The sequence below is a fragment of the Podarcis bocagei genome, assembly GCF_964188305.1.
Source record: "Podarcis bocagei genome assembly, chromosome: Z".
In the NCBI taxonomy this organism is placed as follows: domain Eukaryota; kingdom Metazoa; phylum Chordata; class Lepidosauria; order Squamata; family Lacertidae; genus Podarcis; species Podarcis bocagei.
Window position 1 is genome coordinate 42,574,090 of NC_138140.1, and position 21,813 is coordinate 42,595,902.

General features: G+C 44.2%; 2 protein-coding genes and 1 long non-coding RNA gene across 3 annotated transcripts in view; 2 read left to right on the plus strand and 1 right to left on the minus strand.

Moving 5' to 3' along the window:
* Window positions 1–17,131, minus strand: part of ATP1B4 (ATPase Na+/K+ transporting family member beta 4) — a 40,327-nt gene extending 23,196 nt beyond the window's left edge. Inside the window, exon 1 of the mRNA XM_081179054.1 lies at window positions 16,991–17,131. The gene's annotated coding sequence lies outside the window, so the exon portion shown is untranslated. The remainder of the gene's footprint in view (window positions 1–16,990) is intronic.
* TMEM255A (transmembrane protein 255A) overlaps window positions 1–21,813 on the plus strand; it is a 33,591-nt gene that overhangs the window by 1,177 nt on the left and 10,601 nt on the right. Inside the window, exons 2-6 of the mRNA XM_081179060.1 lie at window positions 9,637–9,779; window positions 15,479–15,541; window positions 18,208–18,297; window positions 20,444–20,506; window positions 21,289–21,377. Coding sequence (XP_081035186.1) covers window positions 9,637–9,779; window positions 15,479–15,541; window positions 18,208–18,297; window positions 20,444–20,506; window positions 21,289–21,377 — 448 coding nt within the window. The remainder of the gene's footprint in view (window positions 1–9,636; window positions 9,780–15,478; window positions 15,542–18,207; window positions 18,298–20,443; window positions 20,507–21,288; window positions 21,378–21,813) is intronic.
* Window positions 3,936–7,814, plus strand: LOC308578614. Its single transcript, XR_014004035.1, has 2 exons — window positions 3,936–6,783; window positions 7,154–7,814. It is a non-coding gene; the product is annotated as an uncharacterized lncRNA (long non-coding RNA).

The window sequence follows — 21,813 nt, forward strand, 5'->3', positions numbered from 1 at the left end:
AGCAGTGGTCTGAATCTCTCATAGGTAGCTTCCTGTGTCCTTGTTATTTATTTCAAACGCCCATCATCCCTGACCGTTGGTCCTGCTGGCTGGTGCTAAGAGGAGTTGGAGCCCAGGAACATCTTGAGGGCCACCATTTCTCTATCCCGGTTGCATAGGATTGTGCTAAGAGAGAATTTCTGCAACACTGATATAATAAGATGCCGAAATACAATATATCACAAGCTTTTGAATATGGAAGCCTCGTTGCTGGGCAGAACTTGACAGTTCCTTAAATCAGGGAGGCAGATTTCCTGGGGACAGATTGAGTGGGCCAACTGCCAGTGATGGAACTTGGGATCTCAGATTTTAGTGGTGCCCTGCGTGATGCCAAAATTCAGCACCAAATTCATGCCAAACTTACTGCACTCTTAAATGTATTCTAAATCATAGCTGTGCCATCCCCAAGGCTCTGCACCCAGTGTGACCAAACCAGTCACACTCCCCTAAATCTGCCTCTGCACCCTGCTCCCCCCCGCCCATTCATTTGCCCTCTCCCTCTGAACCCAGTCTGTATCTCTGGGCATAAAGAAATAGAAAGGCAAGCAAAACCTTCTGTTAGAAACAGAGAGTTGTCTTATACTGAGTCAGACCATTGGGTCCACATAGCTCAGTATGTCTACGCTGGCAGCAGCTCCCCACCGTTTCAGAGAGGGCTTCTCCCAGCCCTACCTGCAGATGCCAGGGCTTGAACATGGGACATTCTGTATGCAAAGCAGATACTCTGCTGCTGAGCGATGGACCTGTCCTTGCTTTTGGAAATGCTTGTGCACTTAGAGAACAGCAGAAGAACAGGGAGCTGCCGCAACAGCAAGGAGTTGGCTCAGGGTTGGGGAAAAGATTCAAGGGTCATCAGCTGCCCCTCTGTTGTGGTGTGGTCTTAAGGCAGATGCCCTACCGTGCCAACTTCTGATGCCAGTTGTGGGAACAGGACAGACATATTGCAGAAGAGAAGGGTTTTTTTTAAAGAAAGAAAGAAAATAAGGAAAAGAAAGAAAGAAGTCATATTGGATATTAACAAATCTAATCAGCTGTTAGTTCAGAGTTAACTTGCTGCTAATCTGGTTGTGTTCTTCCTCCTCTTTTAACAAATTAACTGAATGAGGTTTTTTCTTGCCATGGGTTTTCTTATTTGCCACACCCTATTGGCTAAACCACAGGGCTTACCGATCAAAAGGTCAGCGGTTTGAATCCCCGCGGCGGGGTGAGCTCCCGTTGCTCGGTCCCTGCTCCTGCCAACCTAGCAGTTCGAAAGCACGTCAAAGTGCAAGTAGATAAATCGGTACCACTCCGGCGGGAAGGTAAATGTCGTTTCTGTGCGCTGCTCTGGTTCACCAGAAGCGGCTTAGTCATGCTGGCCACATGCTGACCCAGAAGCTGTACGCCGGCTCCCTCGGCCAATAAAGCGAGATGAGCGCCGCAACCCCAGAGTTGTCTGCAACTGGACCTAATGGTCAGGAGTCCCTTTACCCTTCACCTATTGGAGAATGTGAGGCACTACTTGCTGCTTGCAAATGTGAATTCATGTCCCTTTTCTCAAAGATCAGCAAGAGCATTCCCCACATTTAACGTACTTAGCCTTGATAGCACAACTGATGTGGTCCCATCAGAAAGGAGTGAATCTTCAGACTTAGAAATGCCACAGGAGAGGGGGCGTGAAATGCAAAGTCTTTTCACGTGAGCTTGGGAGCCTGTGCAAGCGCATGTGTGTGCCGTTCAACTGAATGCTGGGCAGCCCCCCTTGAAGCAGGTTCAAGATGCAGAACTGGTTAGGACTTTGAGTGCATTCTTTGAGGGAGGGCATGCCTCATTATTTGGTGCTTTGCAATGTGATTTAGGTTTCTTAGCTGGGAGCATAAGAACATAAGGAGAGAGAGCTGGATCAGACCAATAGCCCACCTACTCCAACATCCTGTTCTCACAGTGGCCAGCCAGATGTCTATGAGGAGCCAAATTGCAGGACCCGAGAAGAAGAGCACTCTCCCCTCTTGCAGTTTTCAGAGCTGAAGAAGCATTATTTCATTTGGCTATGAAGGCAGAGCATAGCCCCTCATGGCTAGTAGCCATGGATAGTCTTAGCCTCCAAGAATTTTTCTAATCCTCTTCTGTGAGGATTATGCCAGTGAGATGGGCCTTTATGAACTATGGGACCTCTGTGGTGTGTATTTGGCCAGTCAGCCACTAATACACTCAGGATGTCACTGGTTTGAGTCCCTCAATGGGCAAAGCATTGCTTCTCTCTGCTGCCTTGGAGGGAAAGTGCTATAGCTCAGTGGCAGAGCATTTGTTTTACACACAGAAGAGCCCCAGGTTCAATCCTCAGCACCTCCAGGTAGGGCTGAGAACATCCTCTGCCTAAATCCTGGTGAGCTGCTGCCAGTCAGCGCAGACTGCATTGAGCTAGATGACTAAGTCATCTGCCTTGGTATAAGGCAGCTTTCTATTCTCTTATGTAGAGGGTAGTGCTAGATCTAATGTTGTGCTAGGGTACATTTTAGTTGAGTGTTGGGTGAAACTTTTTGATAGAGCAACTACGAAAATAACTATCTAGAGCAGGGATGGTGAACATCAGACCGATGACTGGCCCTCTGGTTTCTCCCAGGCCACATGCCCCTTACCAGCCCTGTTGCTTACCCTCCTGAAATACTTTTGCCTGGCTGGAATGTGTCCTGGAACTCGAACCATGTTTCTTGTTTGCCCAGATGAAGGCTAGAGTATAGATTTAGAGCACTTGGTCTGTCCAGTTTTACCTCTGGCTCTGCCCTCCTCTGGACTGTGGCTCACACAGTTAGGGAATATGTCCCTCAGGCTGAGAAAGGTTCCCCACCTCTGACCTAGAGGGTTGGTGGGCTGTGCTTCACAGGAGATTTTTCAAGAATGGACGGCCACCCATTGGGAGTATGTTCTGGATTTCCTGCACTGAGTTGGGAAGTCAGGATTTTAGGAAGGTGACGCAAACCTGCACAATTTGTGACTCGCCAACCTGAATACAGCCTGCTGGTCACATATAAGGTAAAGGGACCCCTGACCATTAGGTCCAGTCGTGACCGACTCTGGGGTTGCGGTGCTCATCTCGCTTTATTGGCCGAGGTACAGCTTCCGGGTCATGTGGCCAGCATGACTAAGCCGCTTCTGGCGAACCAGAGCAATGCACGGAAGCGCCGTTTACCTTCCTGCCAGAGCGGTACCTATTTATCTACTTGCACTTTGACATGCTTTCGAACTGCTAGGTTGGCAGGAGAAAGGACCAAGCAACGGGAGCTCACCCCGTCATGGGGATTCGAACCGCCGACTTTCTGATTGGCAAGTCCTAGGCTCTGTGGTTTAACCCACAGCGCCACCCACGTTCCTCTGGTCAAATATAGTCACCCGCTAAGTTCTTGACAATTCCCCTTATTTTTGCCTTTCCTGACATGCTTGTTTCTCAAGCCTTTGGTGGGGGGATGGGTTGATTTGGGCCATTATTTAAATCACTAAGGGAAAAGGCAGGTTTAAATGAAGTTTCAGAATGTCTACTTCAAAGTTATTTGATCATTTAAAGATGATTACAACTGAATACAGCCTTTCTTTTGCCAAGGATCATAATCCCACACCTCTTGTGATAGAGCCCGCAAGGCTTTTGCACTTCAAAAGAAAAAAAATTAGGCAGGGGAACAACAATAAAATTAAGGAGCTCTATTTTGGTTCATTGTACATATGCAAGGACACTAAGAAAGATCGTTTCCTGGAAAACCAATGGCAAAGTCCTACTTAATGTTATTTGTATGCTACCTTTCCACAATTCAAACCATGCTCAAGGTGGCTTACAACATTAAAGCAATATATAACTACAACGTAATGAAAGCAGTCATAAACAATAAATAAAACATTTAAAATACTGCAGTGCCTTATAACTTGAGCTGGTGCAGAATTCTGCAGCCAGGTTGCTCACTGGCACAGGTCGGTTTGAGCATATTATACCAATTCTGGCCAAACAGCACTGTTTCTGGGTCCAATTCACAGCACTGTTTTTTAACTACACAGCCTTAAACGGCTCAGGACCGCAGTACTTCAAGGACGCCCTTGCCCCATATGAACCATTTCGATTCCTGCAATCATTCCCCGAGGCCCTTCTTTGTGTGTCTCCTCTATGAGAGGTCCAGAGTGTGCCAACACAAGAACTTTTCTGCAGTAGCTCCCAGTTTGTGGAATGCTCTTCCCAGGGATGTTTGGCTGGTGCCTTCATTATACACCTTTAAGTGCCAGGCAAAAACGTTCCTATTCAAACAAGCCTTTGGGCTGATTAATATCTTATACCCCCCTTTTTAAGGTGTTTGTGGACAGGGCGGGGGAGGGAGGTTTCAGTTTCTTGTTACGGTTTTTTATCATGTGTTTTGTGTTTTTATCTTGTGTTTTTATGCTGTGAGTTGCCTTGAGTTCTACAGATGAAGGGCAGTATACAAAGTTAATATAAACAAATGATGATACGCAAACAGACAGAACAATTTCCACATAAATCGCAACAAGATCTAAAATAAAGATGTAAAAACCATGAGCAACAATTTTCCAGCAAACTACACCCCAACACAAGAGTCTGTTCAGCAGCCTTGGCTTTTGTAGCTGGAGTCAGTCAGGGCCCTGCCCTCCCAGGCCAGGTAGAAAAAGCCTGTAAGGCAGGGAGCAGGTCTTCCAGGACTCACAGCCAATATGTTTTCTCTGAAGGAAGCCCCACGTTTATTTATATTTGCGGCATTTAATGCTGTAACCCCTAATCCTGGGACTTTGCAGTGTTCAATGGAGGTCTCTTTTGAGTTAAATAATCAGCACCCTACTTGGGGCACTCCCAGCTGGAGGATACAGCCCATTTGCAGACTCACAGGATGAGTCCCTTGCTCCACTTCCCCAGCTTTGCAGAAGTCAAAGAAAGGAAAATAGCATGATAACATTTAAAGAACTTAGGCAGCTGCTCTAGAGAGGCAGAGTAAGCCACATTAGCAACCTGCATAACCCTTCCTTTGAGAATAGCTTCCTGCCGGGAGGACTCTTCAAGCTGCTTTTGAAGGAATCATTACCTAACACTTGGAGCTAACCAAGGTCCTGTTTTTCTTCGCTATCTATGCAAAGAGTGCTTGCTTGTGGCTAGACTTTAGCTGCTTGGTGTGATCTTGTCTGTTGTGATTTGACCTGCTTAACCGGACTAGGCTTTACCTGCCCTGACTTGACTTCCCTAGATGCTCCCCTGTAAACACCAAACACTCCCAGAACAGAATTCTTAAGGGCCCAGAATTTTCTAGAGGCAAGAGTTGGTGATTACTGGACAACACCTACTCTCTGCAGGGAATGGGATGTAAATGGCCCCGTTCTTTTGTTGATGGATTAAATATTCATAGTCTGCAAACAATCAATGCAATACACACGACTTATTGTGTCATATTTAGAGTCGTTTGACTTCAAACGCCCAGCAATGTGGGATGGAACATTTTCTGCTGCTGTATTTTTCCAAAGAGAGTTCTCAGAATCAAGTGCTTCATAAAATTAATAAGTAACATAATGGCTGTGGGCAGACAATCAGATCTCTGCTTAATAAGCCGAGACAGGAATGAGCCTCTTAGTTAATGGCTTGCAAACAATGGTGTTTGATCTGGAAACTGCCATTACTGCAGAATTTAGCAGCTGGGTTACTGAGACCTTGTCAGCACATAATACCTCCACTTAAAGACCTGTGCTAGTTGCTGAGCATTTGTTACCAGGCCAAGTTCAAAGTATTAATATTATTATATAAAGCCCTTAACAGCTTGGTGCCTGTTTACTGGAGAAATCACCTTACCCTGTATGTGCCTACTCAATTGCATCAATCTGTGGAACTGGCTCTGTTTACAGGTGGCACATAATATTCATTCCACCCTTGTAAAAAACAAAAAAAACCCAGTCCTTTAGTGGAGCAGTGTCTACACTTTGAAACTCCGAGCTTGAGGACATTAGGCTAGTACCTTTGCTGTACTCTTCTTGGTGTCTGCTAAAAACATTTTTTTGTGGTCAAGCCTGTCCAGACACGTAAAAGGAAACGTGCTTTAACCTGTTTTTAGCTTATTGTTGGTTTTAATTATATTTGGGATTTTTCAATTCCTGTTTTTTTTTTAACTGTCTTCTATTGATAATTTTAATGCTTGTTTTATTTTTATTTTTTTGTAAACTGCTTAGAGGCTCTGTTCACAACCAAGCACCCTACAAATTCCATAAAATAAATAACAATAAAACAAGCAAGCCAATAGATGGGTGCTGACGTTATACCATGGTTTCATATTTCTGCTCATTTGGAAGACCGTGGACATAATGGTTCCCTGCTTGCACAAAGAGAAGAACAGAGCACCTGTGTGTAGACACATGGAGCATGTTCATATCCTGGCTGAGATTTGATCATCTGAATGCTGCCTGTGAAAAATGCAGTGCAGGTCAAATTGGGCAACTAGAGTAGATACACTACTTCTTGACAGATCTAATATCAGAGTGGTTATTAACTTTTTAAGGTGACTTTCTCTAGAAAGCACACAGACCCTTTGGAATTCCCCATCCTGTTGCTTGTCAGACAGGTGCCATCTCTATTGTCTTTTTGGCAGCTTTTAAAGACCTTCCTTTTCCAACAAGACTTTTAACTGAACACTTTTTATCCCAGTTGGCTCTGTGTTGGTTTTGATTTTGTCTTTATATGTGTAATTGTCTGCCTCCTCCCCCCAGTTGGTGTTTTCATTGCTAGATCACTTTGAGGTGTTTTATAAAGGTAAAGGTAAAGGGACCCCTGACCATTAGGTCCAGTCGTGACCAACTATGGGGTTGTGGCGCTCATCTCGCTTTATTGGCCGAGGGAGCTTCCGGGTACAGCTTCCGGGTCATGTGGCCAGCATGACTAAGCCACTTCTGGCGAACCAGAGCAGCGCATGGAAACGCTGTTTACCTTCCCGCCGGAGCGGTACCTATTTATCTACTTGCACTTTGACATGCTTTCGAACTGCTAGGTTGGCAGGAGCAGGGACCGAGCAATGGGAACTCACCCCGTCGGGGGATTCGAGCCGCCGACCTTCTGATCGGCAAGTCCTAGGCTCTGTGGTTTAACCCACAGCGGCACCCGCGTCCCAAGGTGTTTTATAGGAAGCAATTAATACATGGAGTGGAATGAAATAATATCCATGCACACAGCTCTTCAGGCATTCTAAAAATCAGTATACCACTTCTCAGCACCTCAAGATGAACAGGAAGTGTAAGGTTTTGGGTTGTCCTGTCTTAAAATGATTATAAATATCAGAATAAAAAATAATTTCCAAGTTAAGCCTCAGATTGGTTTGAATATAACATTTAAACCACGCTGTAGTGGTGCTTTATTGAATTCTTTTGCCTAATCAAATATTTGTTCAGCTAAGTTATGATTATTTCAGTAACTTGAAATATATATATTGTATACAGCATGTAAGATTAACATGGCATCCTTAAAAAAAGTCAGTTTACTAAATGCTAAACTAAATTGCCTTGAGTTTAGGGCAGTGGGATTCTTCCAATTCATAATGTTCTGCATGAATCACACCACTGCAAAAGTCAGCTTTTATTCTAGTTTTTGCCCAGTTCATTCAACAGACTTTTAACTTGGTTTATTCCACAGAGGGCCACAGATTCAGTTTTAAGAGACCTTAAGTGCAGACATTAACTTTCGTTGTTAAATTCAGATTTTGTATTTAAACCAGGGTATTTTAAAAAGATGCCTAACAGAATTTTCTTTTTTGAAATTGGGTTTGTTTATTTATTTATTTAAAAATAATGATTAACCTGCCCTGTCTGATGGATTAATTAGTTCGGTGGGTTAGAAACTATGCTGGCTTGCTGAAAACTGAGCACGTACCATTGCTCCTGGTATTTTACAAAGTGTCCTTGAGAAGCTATTGATGTCAGGAAGGTGATTCGAGATTTGTTTGTTTTTATGCTGGAATCGGATTAGGGCCATAACTTGTGTCCTTAGTTCAACTCTTGGAACTGCCTTGGTGGGGATTTGCAAGTGTGCCAGCCTTTTATATATTTCTATAGGGTTGAATCTTATCTGAGTCACAGTGCAAGCAGAACAACTTCTGCTCGCGCTACAGAACTTTACCAACTTTGCACTGTTCCCAGATCTTTTCTAGAGGGTTAGGAGAACCCAGGACAGATCAGGGGATGGGGTGATGTTGGTGGAAGAGGAGGAAGGGGCACACTGTTCCCTGAGCAAAAGTAATTCTGTTTGTGCAATGACTTAGGCTACAATCGCAATAACATTTATGTTATGTACTAAGCTTAGATCCTAGAAGAATAGGCAGGTAGGATCCTAGAATGCAACAACCTGATTGGCTTGCAGGAGCAGCCCAATCAGACCCCAGGAGGAAGTTTATCAGCCTATTAGGCCGGTAGGATACTAGGATGCAACCACTGATTGGCCTGCAGCAGCCACCCAATCAGGCTCCAGGAGGGAAACATAATCAACCAATCAGATGGTACTCATTGTATAAATAAGGTATATAAAGCCTGAGTTGGGGGGCAGGATTCAATCACTGTTCCTATGAGCAGAAATAAAGAGCATGAAATTACTACTCGACTCTGAGTATATTTCAATTTAAAACTCCGTAGTACCACTTTCAGCCAGTAATAGCTTCCCACAAAGAATCCTGGGTACTGTAGTTTGCTAAAGGTGCTGGAAGTTGTTAGGAGACTCCTGCTCCCCTCATGGCACTATAATTCCCAGAGTGCTTTTAACAATCAATCCCTCTTCACAAGGAACTCTGGGAATTGGGACTGCGAGGAATAACTCTCAGCACGCTTATCAAACCACAGCTCCCAAAATTCTTTGGGGGATAGTCATGACTGTTTAAAGTGGAATCATTGTGTTTTAAACATATTGTGCAAATGGGGGATTCTCTCTTGTGGGAATTAAGAGCTTCCTGCTTCTCCTGTTGTCATATCCTGGGAACAATATGTCCAATAAAATATTGCCCTCATGGACAACATTCCGGGGGCCACATGCCAGTGCTGGGCAGGACCAGAGGCAAAAAGGTGGGAGGGGCAACAGATGTGGCTTTTAGCTTTGTATAGCCATAAAGAAGCCAGTGGTTTCTGTACCCACTCATCTATCCATTCTCCATCCAGGCAAACACTTCAAGGACACCTTCCCAGCAGGTGTGTAGCCAGTGAGATATGTGGCCCAGGGAGAAGGCATGTGCTGGGAAGAATCTTGAGGTCCAGATGGAGAAGCTTGGAAGGCTGCATTAGAATGTAGTTCAATCTTCCTTGGACAGTATTTCCTCTACCCACACAGGTTATATTTGACAGGTGGGCAGGACTACCCACCTGCCAATCACCCAACAACGTTGTGATGTCAGATGATTGACAGGTGGCCAAAACGTTTCCCCACCCCTGGGCTAGACAGGTGGACCAATAGCCTGGCCTGGTCTAAGGCAGCTTCCTATGTTCTTGATATGGTATCTCATGATACCACCAAGAGAACTGAAACTGAATATGATGCTTATGGGGAGAGGGTATGCTTTGCTATTCAACGCTGATGGAATTAGCACATTTTTTGCATATGTATATATGTGTGTGTTTTAGGGTCTTTCAATAGAAGAAAAAGAAATTCCCTCTACGTAACGGTGACTCTTCTCATTGTGTCTCTGTTAATTCTTACGGTTGGTCTTGCTGCCACGACAAGAACGCAAAATGTGACTGTTGGAGGTTATTACCCAGGGGTTATTGTAAGTATAGAGCTCCTAGGTAGGTCAAGAAGCTGTGTTGCTCCCGCCCAAGTCCCCACAAATCTTCCAAATTGATTAGAATGTCTTAAGTGTTAACCTCTGCTCATTTGCTTTCTGCCTTCATTGAATGTTTTGTTTCCTTGAGACTTTCCAGATTTTGTTGGAATGCAGCTTCCATCCTTCCTCACCATTGGGCATGCTGGATGGAGCTGGTGGCCTCAAAGTCCAACATCCTATGGAGGGTCACAAGTTCTTTACTTCTGCCTTAAAATATGGGGGTGGGGGCCTGGTCCACACATGCATGTTCATCGCTGGGTGACTGCAACACAATTACTTGCATGTGTGGGCATAACACCCTTGAGCCAATGGTTTCCATATGGAGTCACATTCAGTGGCAAATCATTTGGGATTGGTACACACATGAGTATCTACCCCTTACAGGAGGAGTGAAGGAGCTGTGGCCCTCCAGATGTTGTGGGGCTCCAGCTTCTATCATCCCTAGCCAACAAGGTCAGTGTTCAGTGACAGTGGGAATTCAGTAGCATCTGGAGGGTCTATCTCTGCTCTACAGATTGCTGTTCACTTGTTGGCTGGTAGCTGAGTGTCTGACCTGACTCCGCTGGGTAGTGTTGGGAGTGAAGTGATATGGATGTTCTGTCTGTGGTGTTAGGCTTGTGGTGGCTCACTTATGCATGCAAAGGTCCCCTTGGTTATCCAGCGAGAAACATGTGCCCCTGAACAAGTCCATGGTTTGTCACTTAGTGCTTCATCCACCAAATGTGTGACCCACCTCCATTGATAATGTGTTTCACTCAACTTCATATGCAAGTTGTCTCTGTAGCTATTTAGCTGAGGGCTCACACCTGCAGCCTAGTGCCACACCACACATGCAAGTGTGAACTAGTGTTATGCTCATACCTGGAACTAATGGTGGGAACTGGGTATTTGTGCTAGTCTCCCAATGACTTCCATTGGTGGTGAGTAGATCGACACCAGTAGATCAAAAAGGGACCACCATGGAAAAAGCCTCTATGTGCCTGTGCTGTGGGTTTCAGATGTGCAGTGAATGCATGCTCAACTCCTTCCAAAACTGCAACATCAATGCAGAGGAAAGATCACCCGGGACTACTGGAAGGGTCTAGTCTTCTGGAGCAGGAAAATGCAGAAATGCCTCTAAACCCATGTCTGCAGTCGCACCAAGGTGTGATTCACAATTAACTGCTGCAGGCTCATCTGCCATATTTATGCCCCTACTCACTTCATGAGGTACATAAAATAATGGAGGCTACACAGATGGTTCCAATCACTTGGAGGAAACTAGCTGGAAGCTGCATTTGGTTGTAGCTAACTGACAGGCCAGCACCCATTTAGAGGCATTCAGCTCCTCTTCACATGCTACAAGTGCCCCACAAACAAGTCTTAAATCTGCTGCTGTTAAGTGTGAGCTATTCCTCTGATGTCACACTGAGGACACAAGACAGTGGCTTGGTACATCCATGCATGAACCAGCCTCCATTGCTCAGCCCTTAAGTACTATGACCTTGTTGCTTTACAGCTGAACATGTGAATCAATCCCATGAAAACATGTTGGATTAGTGTGGTGTGAGGTGCTACAAAAATTTCTGGTTCTGGTGTTAAATCTCTATGCTGAACTGTTTGTCCGTGGTTGCCTTTGATGTTGCATGTCCTGTACCATGCATGTCTCTATTAGCCCACAGAATGCCTTGCTGCTGAACTTATATCTGCTGAATTTGTAGCCTATCTCTGCCATTTGGATTTGTTTTTAGCAAGCTGGCTCAGAATGCAGGGTGTCCTGAGATAGCTTAGTACATATGAGAACTCAGAAAGCCAATGTTGGATTTGCCCAGTGCATGCTTAAGATAGTTGGGTCTTTGCAATGTCCTACCCCTTCTCTATATCTTTTCTGTATCTCTTCTGGGTGGAATACACCAACCCTTTTCAGAAGGGATCTTCATTCTGCTCTTATAATATTGAAACACTTTCTGCTCTCGTTTTTCTCATCAGAATGTTGGAAAGTGATCCCGTCAAAAGGGCAGAGTCAGAATATCTACTACTCTGGCCCCTTAAATGTCAGTCCATGCAATCTTGGCTGCAGGATAATGTAGGTGCACTGCGCAGCAAATACTCTCATTTCAGCTGGAATGATTCAAAATGTCAGTACACGGTACAAGACTCTGGACATTTCCACTCTGATCTCTAGGTTGCAGAAAGAAACCATCAAGCTAGCAAGTGTTTCTTAGCTTAGCACACTTTGGGTTGGTTCACATTCAATGCCTTATTTCTCAGTTAAATGTGTAATTGTTTCCATTAGCAGACCATTTGCACTTTGTTATGTTATCTCCCTGACATGTAAACCTCTACTCTCTTGTTCACACATGCAAGCCCAATGCTGCAATCCTAATGTACCGGTATATATGAATTGGCATTTCAGAGAGAGTGTAAGCTGATTTTGTAGCCTGGTAGTGACATCAGAACTTTAGGCTGGCACACTTAAAATGGGTTAAGGCACTCTGTCAACCTAGCACAAGAAACCCACTTAAAAATAAAAACATAACATTTTTGTCATTTGGAAAGTGATGAGAAAATGCATTTAAAAGTGTGGGATGAACAAATGACTAGTGGGAAGATGTGTAAACACCCCACAGGGAAGTCAGGATGAATGCCCATTATCTTAAAACAATAATTATAATTATAACAATAATTATAATTTGTCCCACAAACAAATTGGAATGACTGCTAAGTAAAGACCAGATATAGGGCCCTTCCAGACATTCTGTTTATTGAGCATTCGTGATGATTTGGGCTCATGAAGGTGCTGAGGCAGTTACACGTCATCCCATTTGCACCTGCAAAAGTTTTAGTTTCAACTGGTGCAAGAACTGTGGCTTCCTGCTGAAGTCCTGTAATTTTTCATACCACAAATGCTCTTTTGTCCCGTTTCTGTTGCACTGTAGTGCAAGGGTGCCCCTCCAGATGGCAGTAATGTGGTCATGTTGGGGAAGCATCAAAGAACTACCAAAGCGTAATGATGTTGGGGAGGTCCAGTCAGAATCCATCACCAGTGCATGATAATTGACATGTTGCAAAATGCATCCATGGGTGACTGGAGGTGAAACGCTAGTCTGGAGGTGCCCTTGGTCTAACCACCATGCACCATAAGCATTCTGCATGCAAATAAGGATGAATGCTCAAAGAGGTTCTCAGAAGGGGCCATATTTGGGTATCTGTGCTTTTGCTACCTGCTTAGCTCTCGTTCCCATGCTAACAATGCATATGAACCAGCCCCTAATGTAATCAGTACTCTACTGAATAAACTGATGCATTAAATCAAGGCTGGGGACTCTGTGGCCTTTCAGATGTTGCTCCCCTCAACTCTAACCATGAGGCATTCCAGCTGAGGCTTGGAGAGCTACAGATTCCTCACCTCTGTGTTAAACAGCTGTATTACACAACATCTTGTTTAAGTCCTTTATAATATTATCTGTTAGTACTCTAAAGTCCACTGTTACTTCCTGCCAGTGTTTAACAAAATCATAGAAACAGATCTGGAAGTTATCCCATCCAGTTTTAAGGATCTTTTATGTACTATAACACTTCCACAGCTTACAGCTGAGAAGGGGAACCTGTGACTTCCCAGATGTTGCTGGACTCGCAACTCCTATCAGTCCTAGTCAGCCTGCCCAGTTCGTAGGGATGACAGGAGCTGTAGCACAGAACATCTGAAGGACCACAGATTCTCCACTCCTGCCATACAGTGAGCCACCATTCTGTCACATTCTAGCATGATTGGGCAACAAAATTCTGGAAGGAGTTGTGTGCAGATAGAAGCAACTTCATTCTCAGTTGATTGACTCCCAACCCCTGCAGCTGGAACCACTAGGAGCAAACTTAGTATACAAATACATCTCATTTTCCTCCCTGCCACATCTGCTACTGTTGGGGAAGTGAGGTGCCGCATTTGAGAACATTTGCAACAGAGAAGAATAAAACTACCCTTTGACACAGGGTTACCCTGCCCTTAATAACGCTTCGCTTTTTCAATCATGTCCCATCTGTCATCCATCATGGGCTTTTTGCTAATTTATTCCATTAAGAGCATTTTGGCACTTATACGCTCTGGTGGATGGACAGCTCACTAAGCAACCACTGCGACCGGCAAATGACCCAGGTTATGGGTAATTAGATGCACAGGCAGATGGAATCCATATCTGGATTCAGTGTTCTCTGATCAAGGATGATGTGCTAGTACAAGGGTGAGAATAATGGTTGCATAACATGATGTCCTATGCAACAGTTTTGCTAGCAGAAGCTTGTTATGCAACAGGATGTATTGGGGCAACAGCAGTCTATTCTTTGATCAGCCATGAGAACCATGCTGGCTTGCTGTACCATATCCTGTGTCAAATATTACGCTCGCGCAACTAGTGCACCACTAAGGGACTTGAACTTAGTGCTGCATTGAATTCTTCTCCCTGCCCCCATCCATAATCACTAACTATATAGAGGAGGACAAGACAAGGCAGCCCATCACAATTGGGGTGAATAAGCGACTTTCACTAAGTCACCTTATGCACTACTCACTGAACGGAAAGTTGCACGTTTCTACAGGGATCTTGGCCACCCTGAAGTCTTAATTCTCAAGTAGCAGTGGTGTTTACTAATCAGCACATGGTCAGTTGCCAACAGGTTGGTTTACACGTGCACATATGTCATGTGTTTACTCTCATCAAGACACGTGTGAAATGTTTCAGCGAGGAAGCATTTCTTCCTTGGCTGGTATGAAAACCCTGTTTGTGACAATTAACTAGTGATTGCACATTTATGCATGCAAGTTATTGCTTGATGAGAGGATAGAATGGGATGAACCCATGTTATGATCATATTAGTTTCTGCAAAGAGGTCTGCAGAATCCTCCTCTTCTTTACAACCTCATCCTTTCCTACTCTTGCACCCAGAGGTCAAAGTTGAGAATCGGGAGAGCTGTTTGAGGCAAGCACCTGGCTCTGTTCTGCTGTGTTGCCCCTAATCCCTGGCATCCCTGTCTTTCTGGGTTCCCAGTAAACAGCAGCTTGTGTAGCTGGGCTGATTAAAGCTGTTCTCCTCTTCCTGTGGAAGCAGCATCATGGGTAGCAATAGTTGTTGCTTTGGTGCAGAAAAAAGACCAAAGATTCTGCCTGAGGTGGGATAGTCTTTATGCTACTGCCAGATCCATGTGATGGCTCTGAGATTGGTGGTGCCTGCCAACTACATTTATTAAGCAGGTATCATAAGAGATGTATGAATAAGAAGTCCTTGACTCAATTGGAAGTCTTCCTCAGTTGGCTACTCCAGTTATGTCAAGCATATGTAAGACCATTGCTGCATTATTGCCGTCAACCTGTATTAAAAATTATTTTTGCATGCATTTTGCCTAATTTCTAAAAGCTCCTCTTTATTACATGATTTACTTCCACTGGTAAAAATCAGGAATACTGTTGCAATATTTTGGTGATTCTGGTTTTTTGTTTTGTTTCTTTTTTTAAAAAATCCTCAGATTTTTAAGGCTTCTCACTGAGTATGTGGTGTGTGGTCTTCCCCCCCTCCCCAGCCCTGGTTTCTAATTCTGCATCTGTACTAAATGGTTAAAAATGGATAGCTTGTAAAAGATCTAAAACGTTTTTTAAAACCTTGCCTTTCAGCTTGGCTTTGGGTCATTTCTTGGAATTATTGGATCAAATTTGATAGAAAATAAAAGGCAAATGGTAAGTTTTTTAACAGTTGTAAAGTTACTGTCATGTTAAGTTAATTGTCATGTTGGTTCAATATTCCAAACACTGACTGGCAGCAGTTCGCCTGGTCTCTCAGGCCAGGGTCCTTCCCAACCCTACCAGGTGGTACCAGTAACTGAACCCAGGACTCTCTGAGTGCAAAGGATGTACTCTGTCACTGAGATACATGGATTCACCTAATGAACATTGGAAGCTACCTTAGACCTCTGATTCCCATCTACTTTGGTAATGTCTGCTCTGACTAACAGCAGCTCTACAAGGTCTGAAGAGGTAACCACCTATTACCCTGACCCTTTCAACTGGAGGTATTGAGAATTAGACCTAGCTATTCTTTTGCTTGCAAAGCCTGTCCTAGACCAAAGTATTTATCTATTAAAAGGTTTATAGCCTCCCCTCAATAAATATTTCCTGGGTGACTTGTAAGCAAATCAGCATTAGAAATACAATGTATAGCAATAAAAATCAACAGCAGATAATAAAAGACAGCAAAAACATTGAAGCAGAAGCAACCCTTCTCCTAAAAAGCTCAGCATTGCCTCTCAAGCCAGAGGTTGCCGACAGATTGATCTGTGTGCTTCGCTGTGGCTTGCCAAGGTGCCCGTGGACCCCAAAATATATGTCACTCCTGCCTCTGGCAGTAACCCTTAAACAAGGCCACCACCTTTCCCCAGATGGATGGGCCTGAGAAGCAGGGAGCAAAGCCAGGCCCCCAGGCAGGTGGTTACCCCATCAACTCAACTCGGATCTAGTCAGAGCTATCAGTTTCCCATTGCCTCCGTTGGCAGCAGTTCCATCAGGCTGCACCTCAGGGGAAAGTGGTCCAGCAGGGCCCTCCCGTCTGTTGAACGGCTGCTTTCTGTGGGTTAACAACCTCAAGATCAGCCAGGCCATCCCTGAGTCCACCTGCCCTCCAGATGTTGGGCCGCAGCTCCCATCATCCCTGATCATTGGCCATGCTGGCTGGGGTTGATGGAGTCCAGCAACATCTCGGAAGGCCATAGGTCCCTCACCACTGCTCTATAGGGAGGAGCCTAGAATCCAGACTATGTCATCAACTGCCACAGGCCTGAAGAGGCCGCCATACATAAAAAGAAAGACATCTGTGTAACCCCAGTGGTTGTATATATCTCTACTGGGGTTTTCATTGGCATAAGCAGCTTTCGGAATTCGATCCCTGCTGTTATGTCAAAATAATCAAATAAACGGCCACTTCTAGGCCCCTTCTCTTCCCAGAACTGACTCCTGGAGCTCCACTATATAACTATTTCGCAAATAATAACATTGTGAAACAGCCGGTGTCTTGAATTGGCTTCTTCCCTTCCCTTCTCCTCCCATTTTCCTAACCCACAGCTCTTCTCTTAAACTGTATAAACGACCCGTTGTGACGGAGAAGCAGTAGTTCTATGTAATAATGCAAGTACCTTGGGGCAGGTAATCAGGAAGTAGTCAGGTGGAACAGCAGTGGCCTGGCAGCCCCAGGGGATGCTGCCCCAGTAGTCTTCCTCAGTGGCCGGTTGCCCAGGCTGCAGGAGTCATGTAGGGATCAGCTAACCTTGGTCATTCCGTTCCATCTTGCATTCCGAGTTGTGCTTTCAGAATTCCATTCCTCTGTCTTCTGTCATCAGCTCAATACATTGGCTCTTTCCCTTTTGCCAACCACAGACTTGGGGCGATACTTCCAGTCCTAACCCTCCCAAAACTTGGGAGAGTAGCATTTTGCACACATGCCTTGGCAATTGCTGTAGCATTGAGCTGAAGGGAGCCTCTATTATTTGTAGGTATTACATAGAGCAAGGACACATGGAAGCCTTTTTTTACAAAAATTGATTTACTGAGAAAGCTCTGTGAGCAATTAAAAGTAGTTGAGCAAGCTGCAATGATGATTGATCAAGAAAACTATGGCTTTGGGACTCGTTAGCCAAAGATATAAAACAAGACTTGAGAATCTTGTGGAGGGGAGTAGATTACCTATATGTCTTTTTAAAAAATGACAACTAAAGAAGGATGAACAGCAATAGAAACTGACCTCTAGAGTAGGTGTGGGGAACTTTCTGGCTCTGCTGATGTTGTTGAAGTACAACTCCCATCATGGCCAGATTGATGGGTTGATGAGAGTTGTAGTTTAGCAATACTTGGAGGGCCAAAGTTTCCCCACTCCTGTTCTAGAAATTCACTAGGTCAAAATGTAGTTGCTTATTGCTGTAATCTATTTTTGTATGATAATATTAAATAATAGCAATAGCCTTTTCGTGAAAATAAGAAATTGTGTACACATTGAATGTTTATTAATTATTTATTGTGAGAGAGAGTGTTTAAGAATCATATGCATAGATGTATTGTGGTATGTGATTTTTTTTATAAAAAAAAATACTGTGATTTTCTTGTCATTTTCATATCCAAACATTAATATTTTAAAGGATATTTCATGAGGCAGAAATCTAACCATTAGCTCCTATTAGCAGATTGAGCTGGGTTATTAAACTATACAAACCTGCTTAAAAAAGGAATGGGCAGTTGTCAGCCAGCATATCAATAAATCAGCAACTCCAGAAAATATAATCGGGGATAGGGCAAAACCTTGCATGTTTTCTTTTAATATAGAAGCAGATGACTCCATGTAGCTTTATCTTTTCCCACAGCTGGTTGCTTCAATCGTGTTCATCAGCTTTGGCGTCATTGCTGCCTTCTGCTGTGCCATTGTGGATGGTGTGTTTGCTGCCAGGCACATAGTGAGTACCAGCCGACTGCGATATGTGACTGCGTTGCCACGTCCTCCACGCTTGTGAGCAGGGCTGCATACTTGCACGCCAGAGAGAGCTGTGGGAAAGCACAAAATAAAGGATTTGCGTGCAGAATCCAGTTTCTTGGTATTCTCAGCGTTGCTTTTAAAAAGCCAGAGACTAGTCCTCATGCCAATGAACATGCCTGAAAGCATGTGGGCATTGCTCAGTGGGGAGTCCAGGGGACCTCATGAGACCTGGCCTATGCATGCAATGGAATGAGTTGGCAGCAGGGGTGCCATCTCTAGCGGGGCCCGAGCATGCACAAAAATTTGGTTGTGGGTGCTCAGCACGCACTGCAGGGCCCCTGATGCAACTTCCAGTGCATTGCAAAGCAGACAAAGTCACATCCGAGACCTCAGAGATGCTGTCCAACGCCTTGTGAAGTCTCAGAACCTGGCTTGCGGTGCCACTGGAAGTCAGGTTCTGAGGCTGTGGGGCGTCATGACATCACATTTCAACATGATGTCATGAAGTCACATTGGTGTGCTGGCCATCCATAACCTGGGGCCCAAGTTGGTGCCCCGGGTTGGCAGCTTAGGGTGTTCCATTTCAGGCTTCAGATGAGGAGGTGCCGATTTTTAACACTTCTATTACCTTCTTACTAATTTTTAAAAAAATCCTTAACCTAACTCACCAGGGAGAAAGGTGATAGCCCAGCCCAGTTTGCTTTGCTGGTTTTCTATTTGCATGGTGTGTTTTCGTTTTCATTGTAGAGGAAAAAGCATTTCAAAATGTGACACACACACACACACACACACACACACACACACACAGAAGTGGTATAGCCCGTTTTACCACCTCATTCAGCTACAGGTTTAACATCTCTAGCATTTGGGGGGTGAAGTCAGTGCCTGCTATAGCAGCTTGCCCCTTGCTATGACTAGCAGAATCAAAATAAGTTATGTGAAGTAGTTATAATAGCGAGATAAAATGCAAAGTTCTACAGACACCTATCAGTTTGCATTGGGATGCAGAATCCAGCTTTTCTTTGTTTGAGGAAGTTAGCGGAAGTGACCTGGTCACTTCTAGGAACAACAGTCTTTACTCCTTCATGCATTAACTAGAGCTAAACATGCTAGTTGTATCAGGCTGCCTCTCTCACATTTTTCAAACCACAAATATTCCATTGCCTTGTTGTTTCTGTGCCACTTTTGTTCTGCTATAACACGAGAGTGTTCCACAAGAGGACTCCAGTATCAGAGGTATCTGTTGCTGGGGAGCACCAATGAGGAGGGTGTTATTGCACTTATCTTCCTTGGCTGAAGGGCACTGCAGAGGCTTTTCCTGATATTAGCCATTAAGGATGCTGTAATTTGCAATAAAAGCCCAAACTTTTCAAAGTGATAAAAAATAGGTTGATAATGGAGGAAGAGATGTATAGAAAGGTTGTATTGGAAGTGTACTCCTCCTAGCCGAATCACAAATAATTGCAAGTAACTGCAGAGGGTGCTGAGAACTATTAGAACCCTGTTCCCATCCCAGATCTACACTTCCCAAAGTGGTTTAACAATCAGTGTCTTTTCCCAGTGAATTGTGGGAATTGTAGCTCTGTGTAGGAAATAGCAGGGTCTCCTAAAAACTCCCGGCACCCTTAGCAAACTACAGCTCCCAGAATTCTTTGGGGGAAGCCATGGCTGTTTAAAGTGGTATTATAGTGCTTAGTGGTATTGTAGTGTTAGGGTTGCCATATTTTGAAGAGCAAAAAAAAAAAAAAAGAGGACACATTTGCCGACTTCTACTTTCAACTGTGGATCGCTATGACGACTCTCATTTTACATATGCATGAAAAAGAGGACATGTCCTGGAAAAAGAGGGACATGTGGGAACCCTTGCAGCTGCAGATAGCACTCAGGAAGGTAGACTTTGGCCTGATCCTTGCAGGCCTGTTCTTATGTTCTTGTGCACTACTGGGTGTCGTTTTCCTTTGTGCTTCCTTCAAGCAGGCGGTAGGATGTCTGAAAATATGGTTAATTTGAGCATCTGCCCACTGTTTCAGCAAAAAAATAATAATAATAATCAGGGTTGATTCACTTCCTCTTTTTTCATTTTTTTAAACTCTACCCTACTATTTTTCTTTTCTTTTTTTTTACAGGATCTCAGACCACTGTATGCAGGACGATGTCACTACTATTCCAAAAGTACAGCTCAGCCAGAGGTAGGTAACTGTGCTGCTGTTCTCTCAGTTTCTGCAACATGAGTGAACAGGAAATTCTGGGTGATAAATGGGGGAGAAATGCAGTTTGGCTGGAATTTTAATGCAAACCTACCTAATTCATGCTTTCTAAAACAATACACAAACTGAAACACAGCCATCCTTTGAAATCTGCACTTCTCCAAATGTTGGGATGCAATTCTCCAACCAAATAATTGTGTAAAAAAAATGTGCATGTTAAGGGAAAGTGTGCATTTAAAAATGTGTGGAAATAATGTATAATATTGCTTTGCAAAAATGTGTATATCAGACAAAATTGTCTACAAAAATGTGCATGTTAGGACAAAATTGCACTAAATTTTTGAGAGGATAAGCACTTTTGAGAGGATGCAGAAACATGGAGAACTGAGCTGGAAAAATGAGAAAGAGAGAAAAACCCAAATTGGCAGATTTGTTGATCTCTAAAGTTGCCTGTTCAAATACTCCACCTGTCTGGTTTGCAGGAACCAAACTTTTCCAGCCCTTCAGAAATCCTGTTCTCATAAACAGAAAATGATGTTTCTAGACTGTACAACTACAGGGGGAGGAATGCACATGCTCCTCTGTGTTAAAAAAATAAAATCAGTGCATATTGAAAAGTTTGTTGCATGCTCTTCCATTTGCAATTAAGCAGAAGTGGTACAAATCAGAAATGGGCTTCTGGAAATGCTGTAGGAGCAAACCTGCCAATTCCCGAAAGAGGTGGCCTTCAGCTTCTGTAAGCCCTGTCTCTGTTGTTCAAACAGGCAGTCTGCCACCCCCAGCACCGCAGCCCCTGCACGCCCAAGATCAAAGGCAACACCTGCTTCTGCTGTGACCTCTACAACTGTGGGAGGTGAGTGACATGGAAAAGCCACACCTGTAGGCAGAGAGTGAAATGGGGGAGCTCAAGCCCCTGGGTCAATCCTGCAGTCTTGAGTATGAAGGAGTTGTTTCAGGCTGAGACCCTATCTGCACTATACATTTAAAGCAGTATCTCTGCACTTTAAACAGCCGTGGCTCTCCCCCAAAGAATCCTGGGAACTGTAATTTGTTAACAGCACTGAGAGTTGTGAAAAGGTAAAGGTAAAGGACCCTGACAGTTAAGTCCAGTTGCAGATGACTCTGGGGTTGCGGCGCTCATCTCGCTTTACTGGCCGAGGGAGCCGGTGTTTGTCCGCAGACAGTTTTTCCGGGTCATGTGGCCAGCATGACTAAGCCACTTCTGGCGAACCAAAGCAGCGCACAGAAACGCCGTTTACCTTCCCGCCACAGTGGTACCTATTTATCTA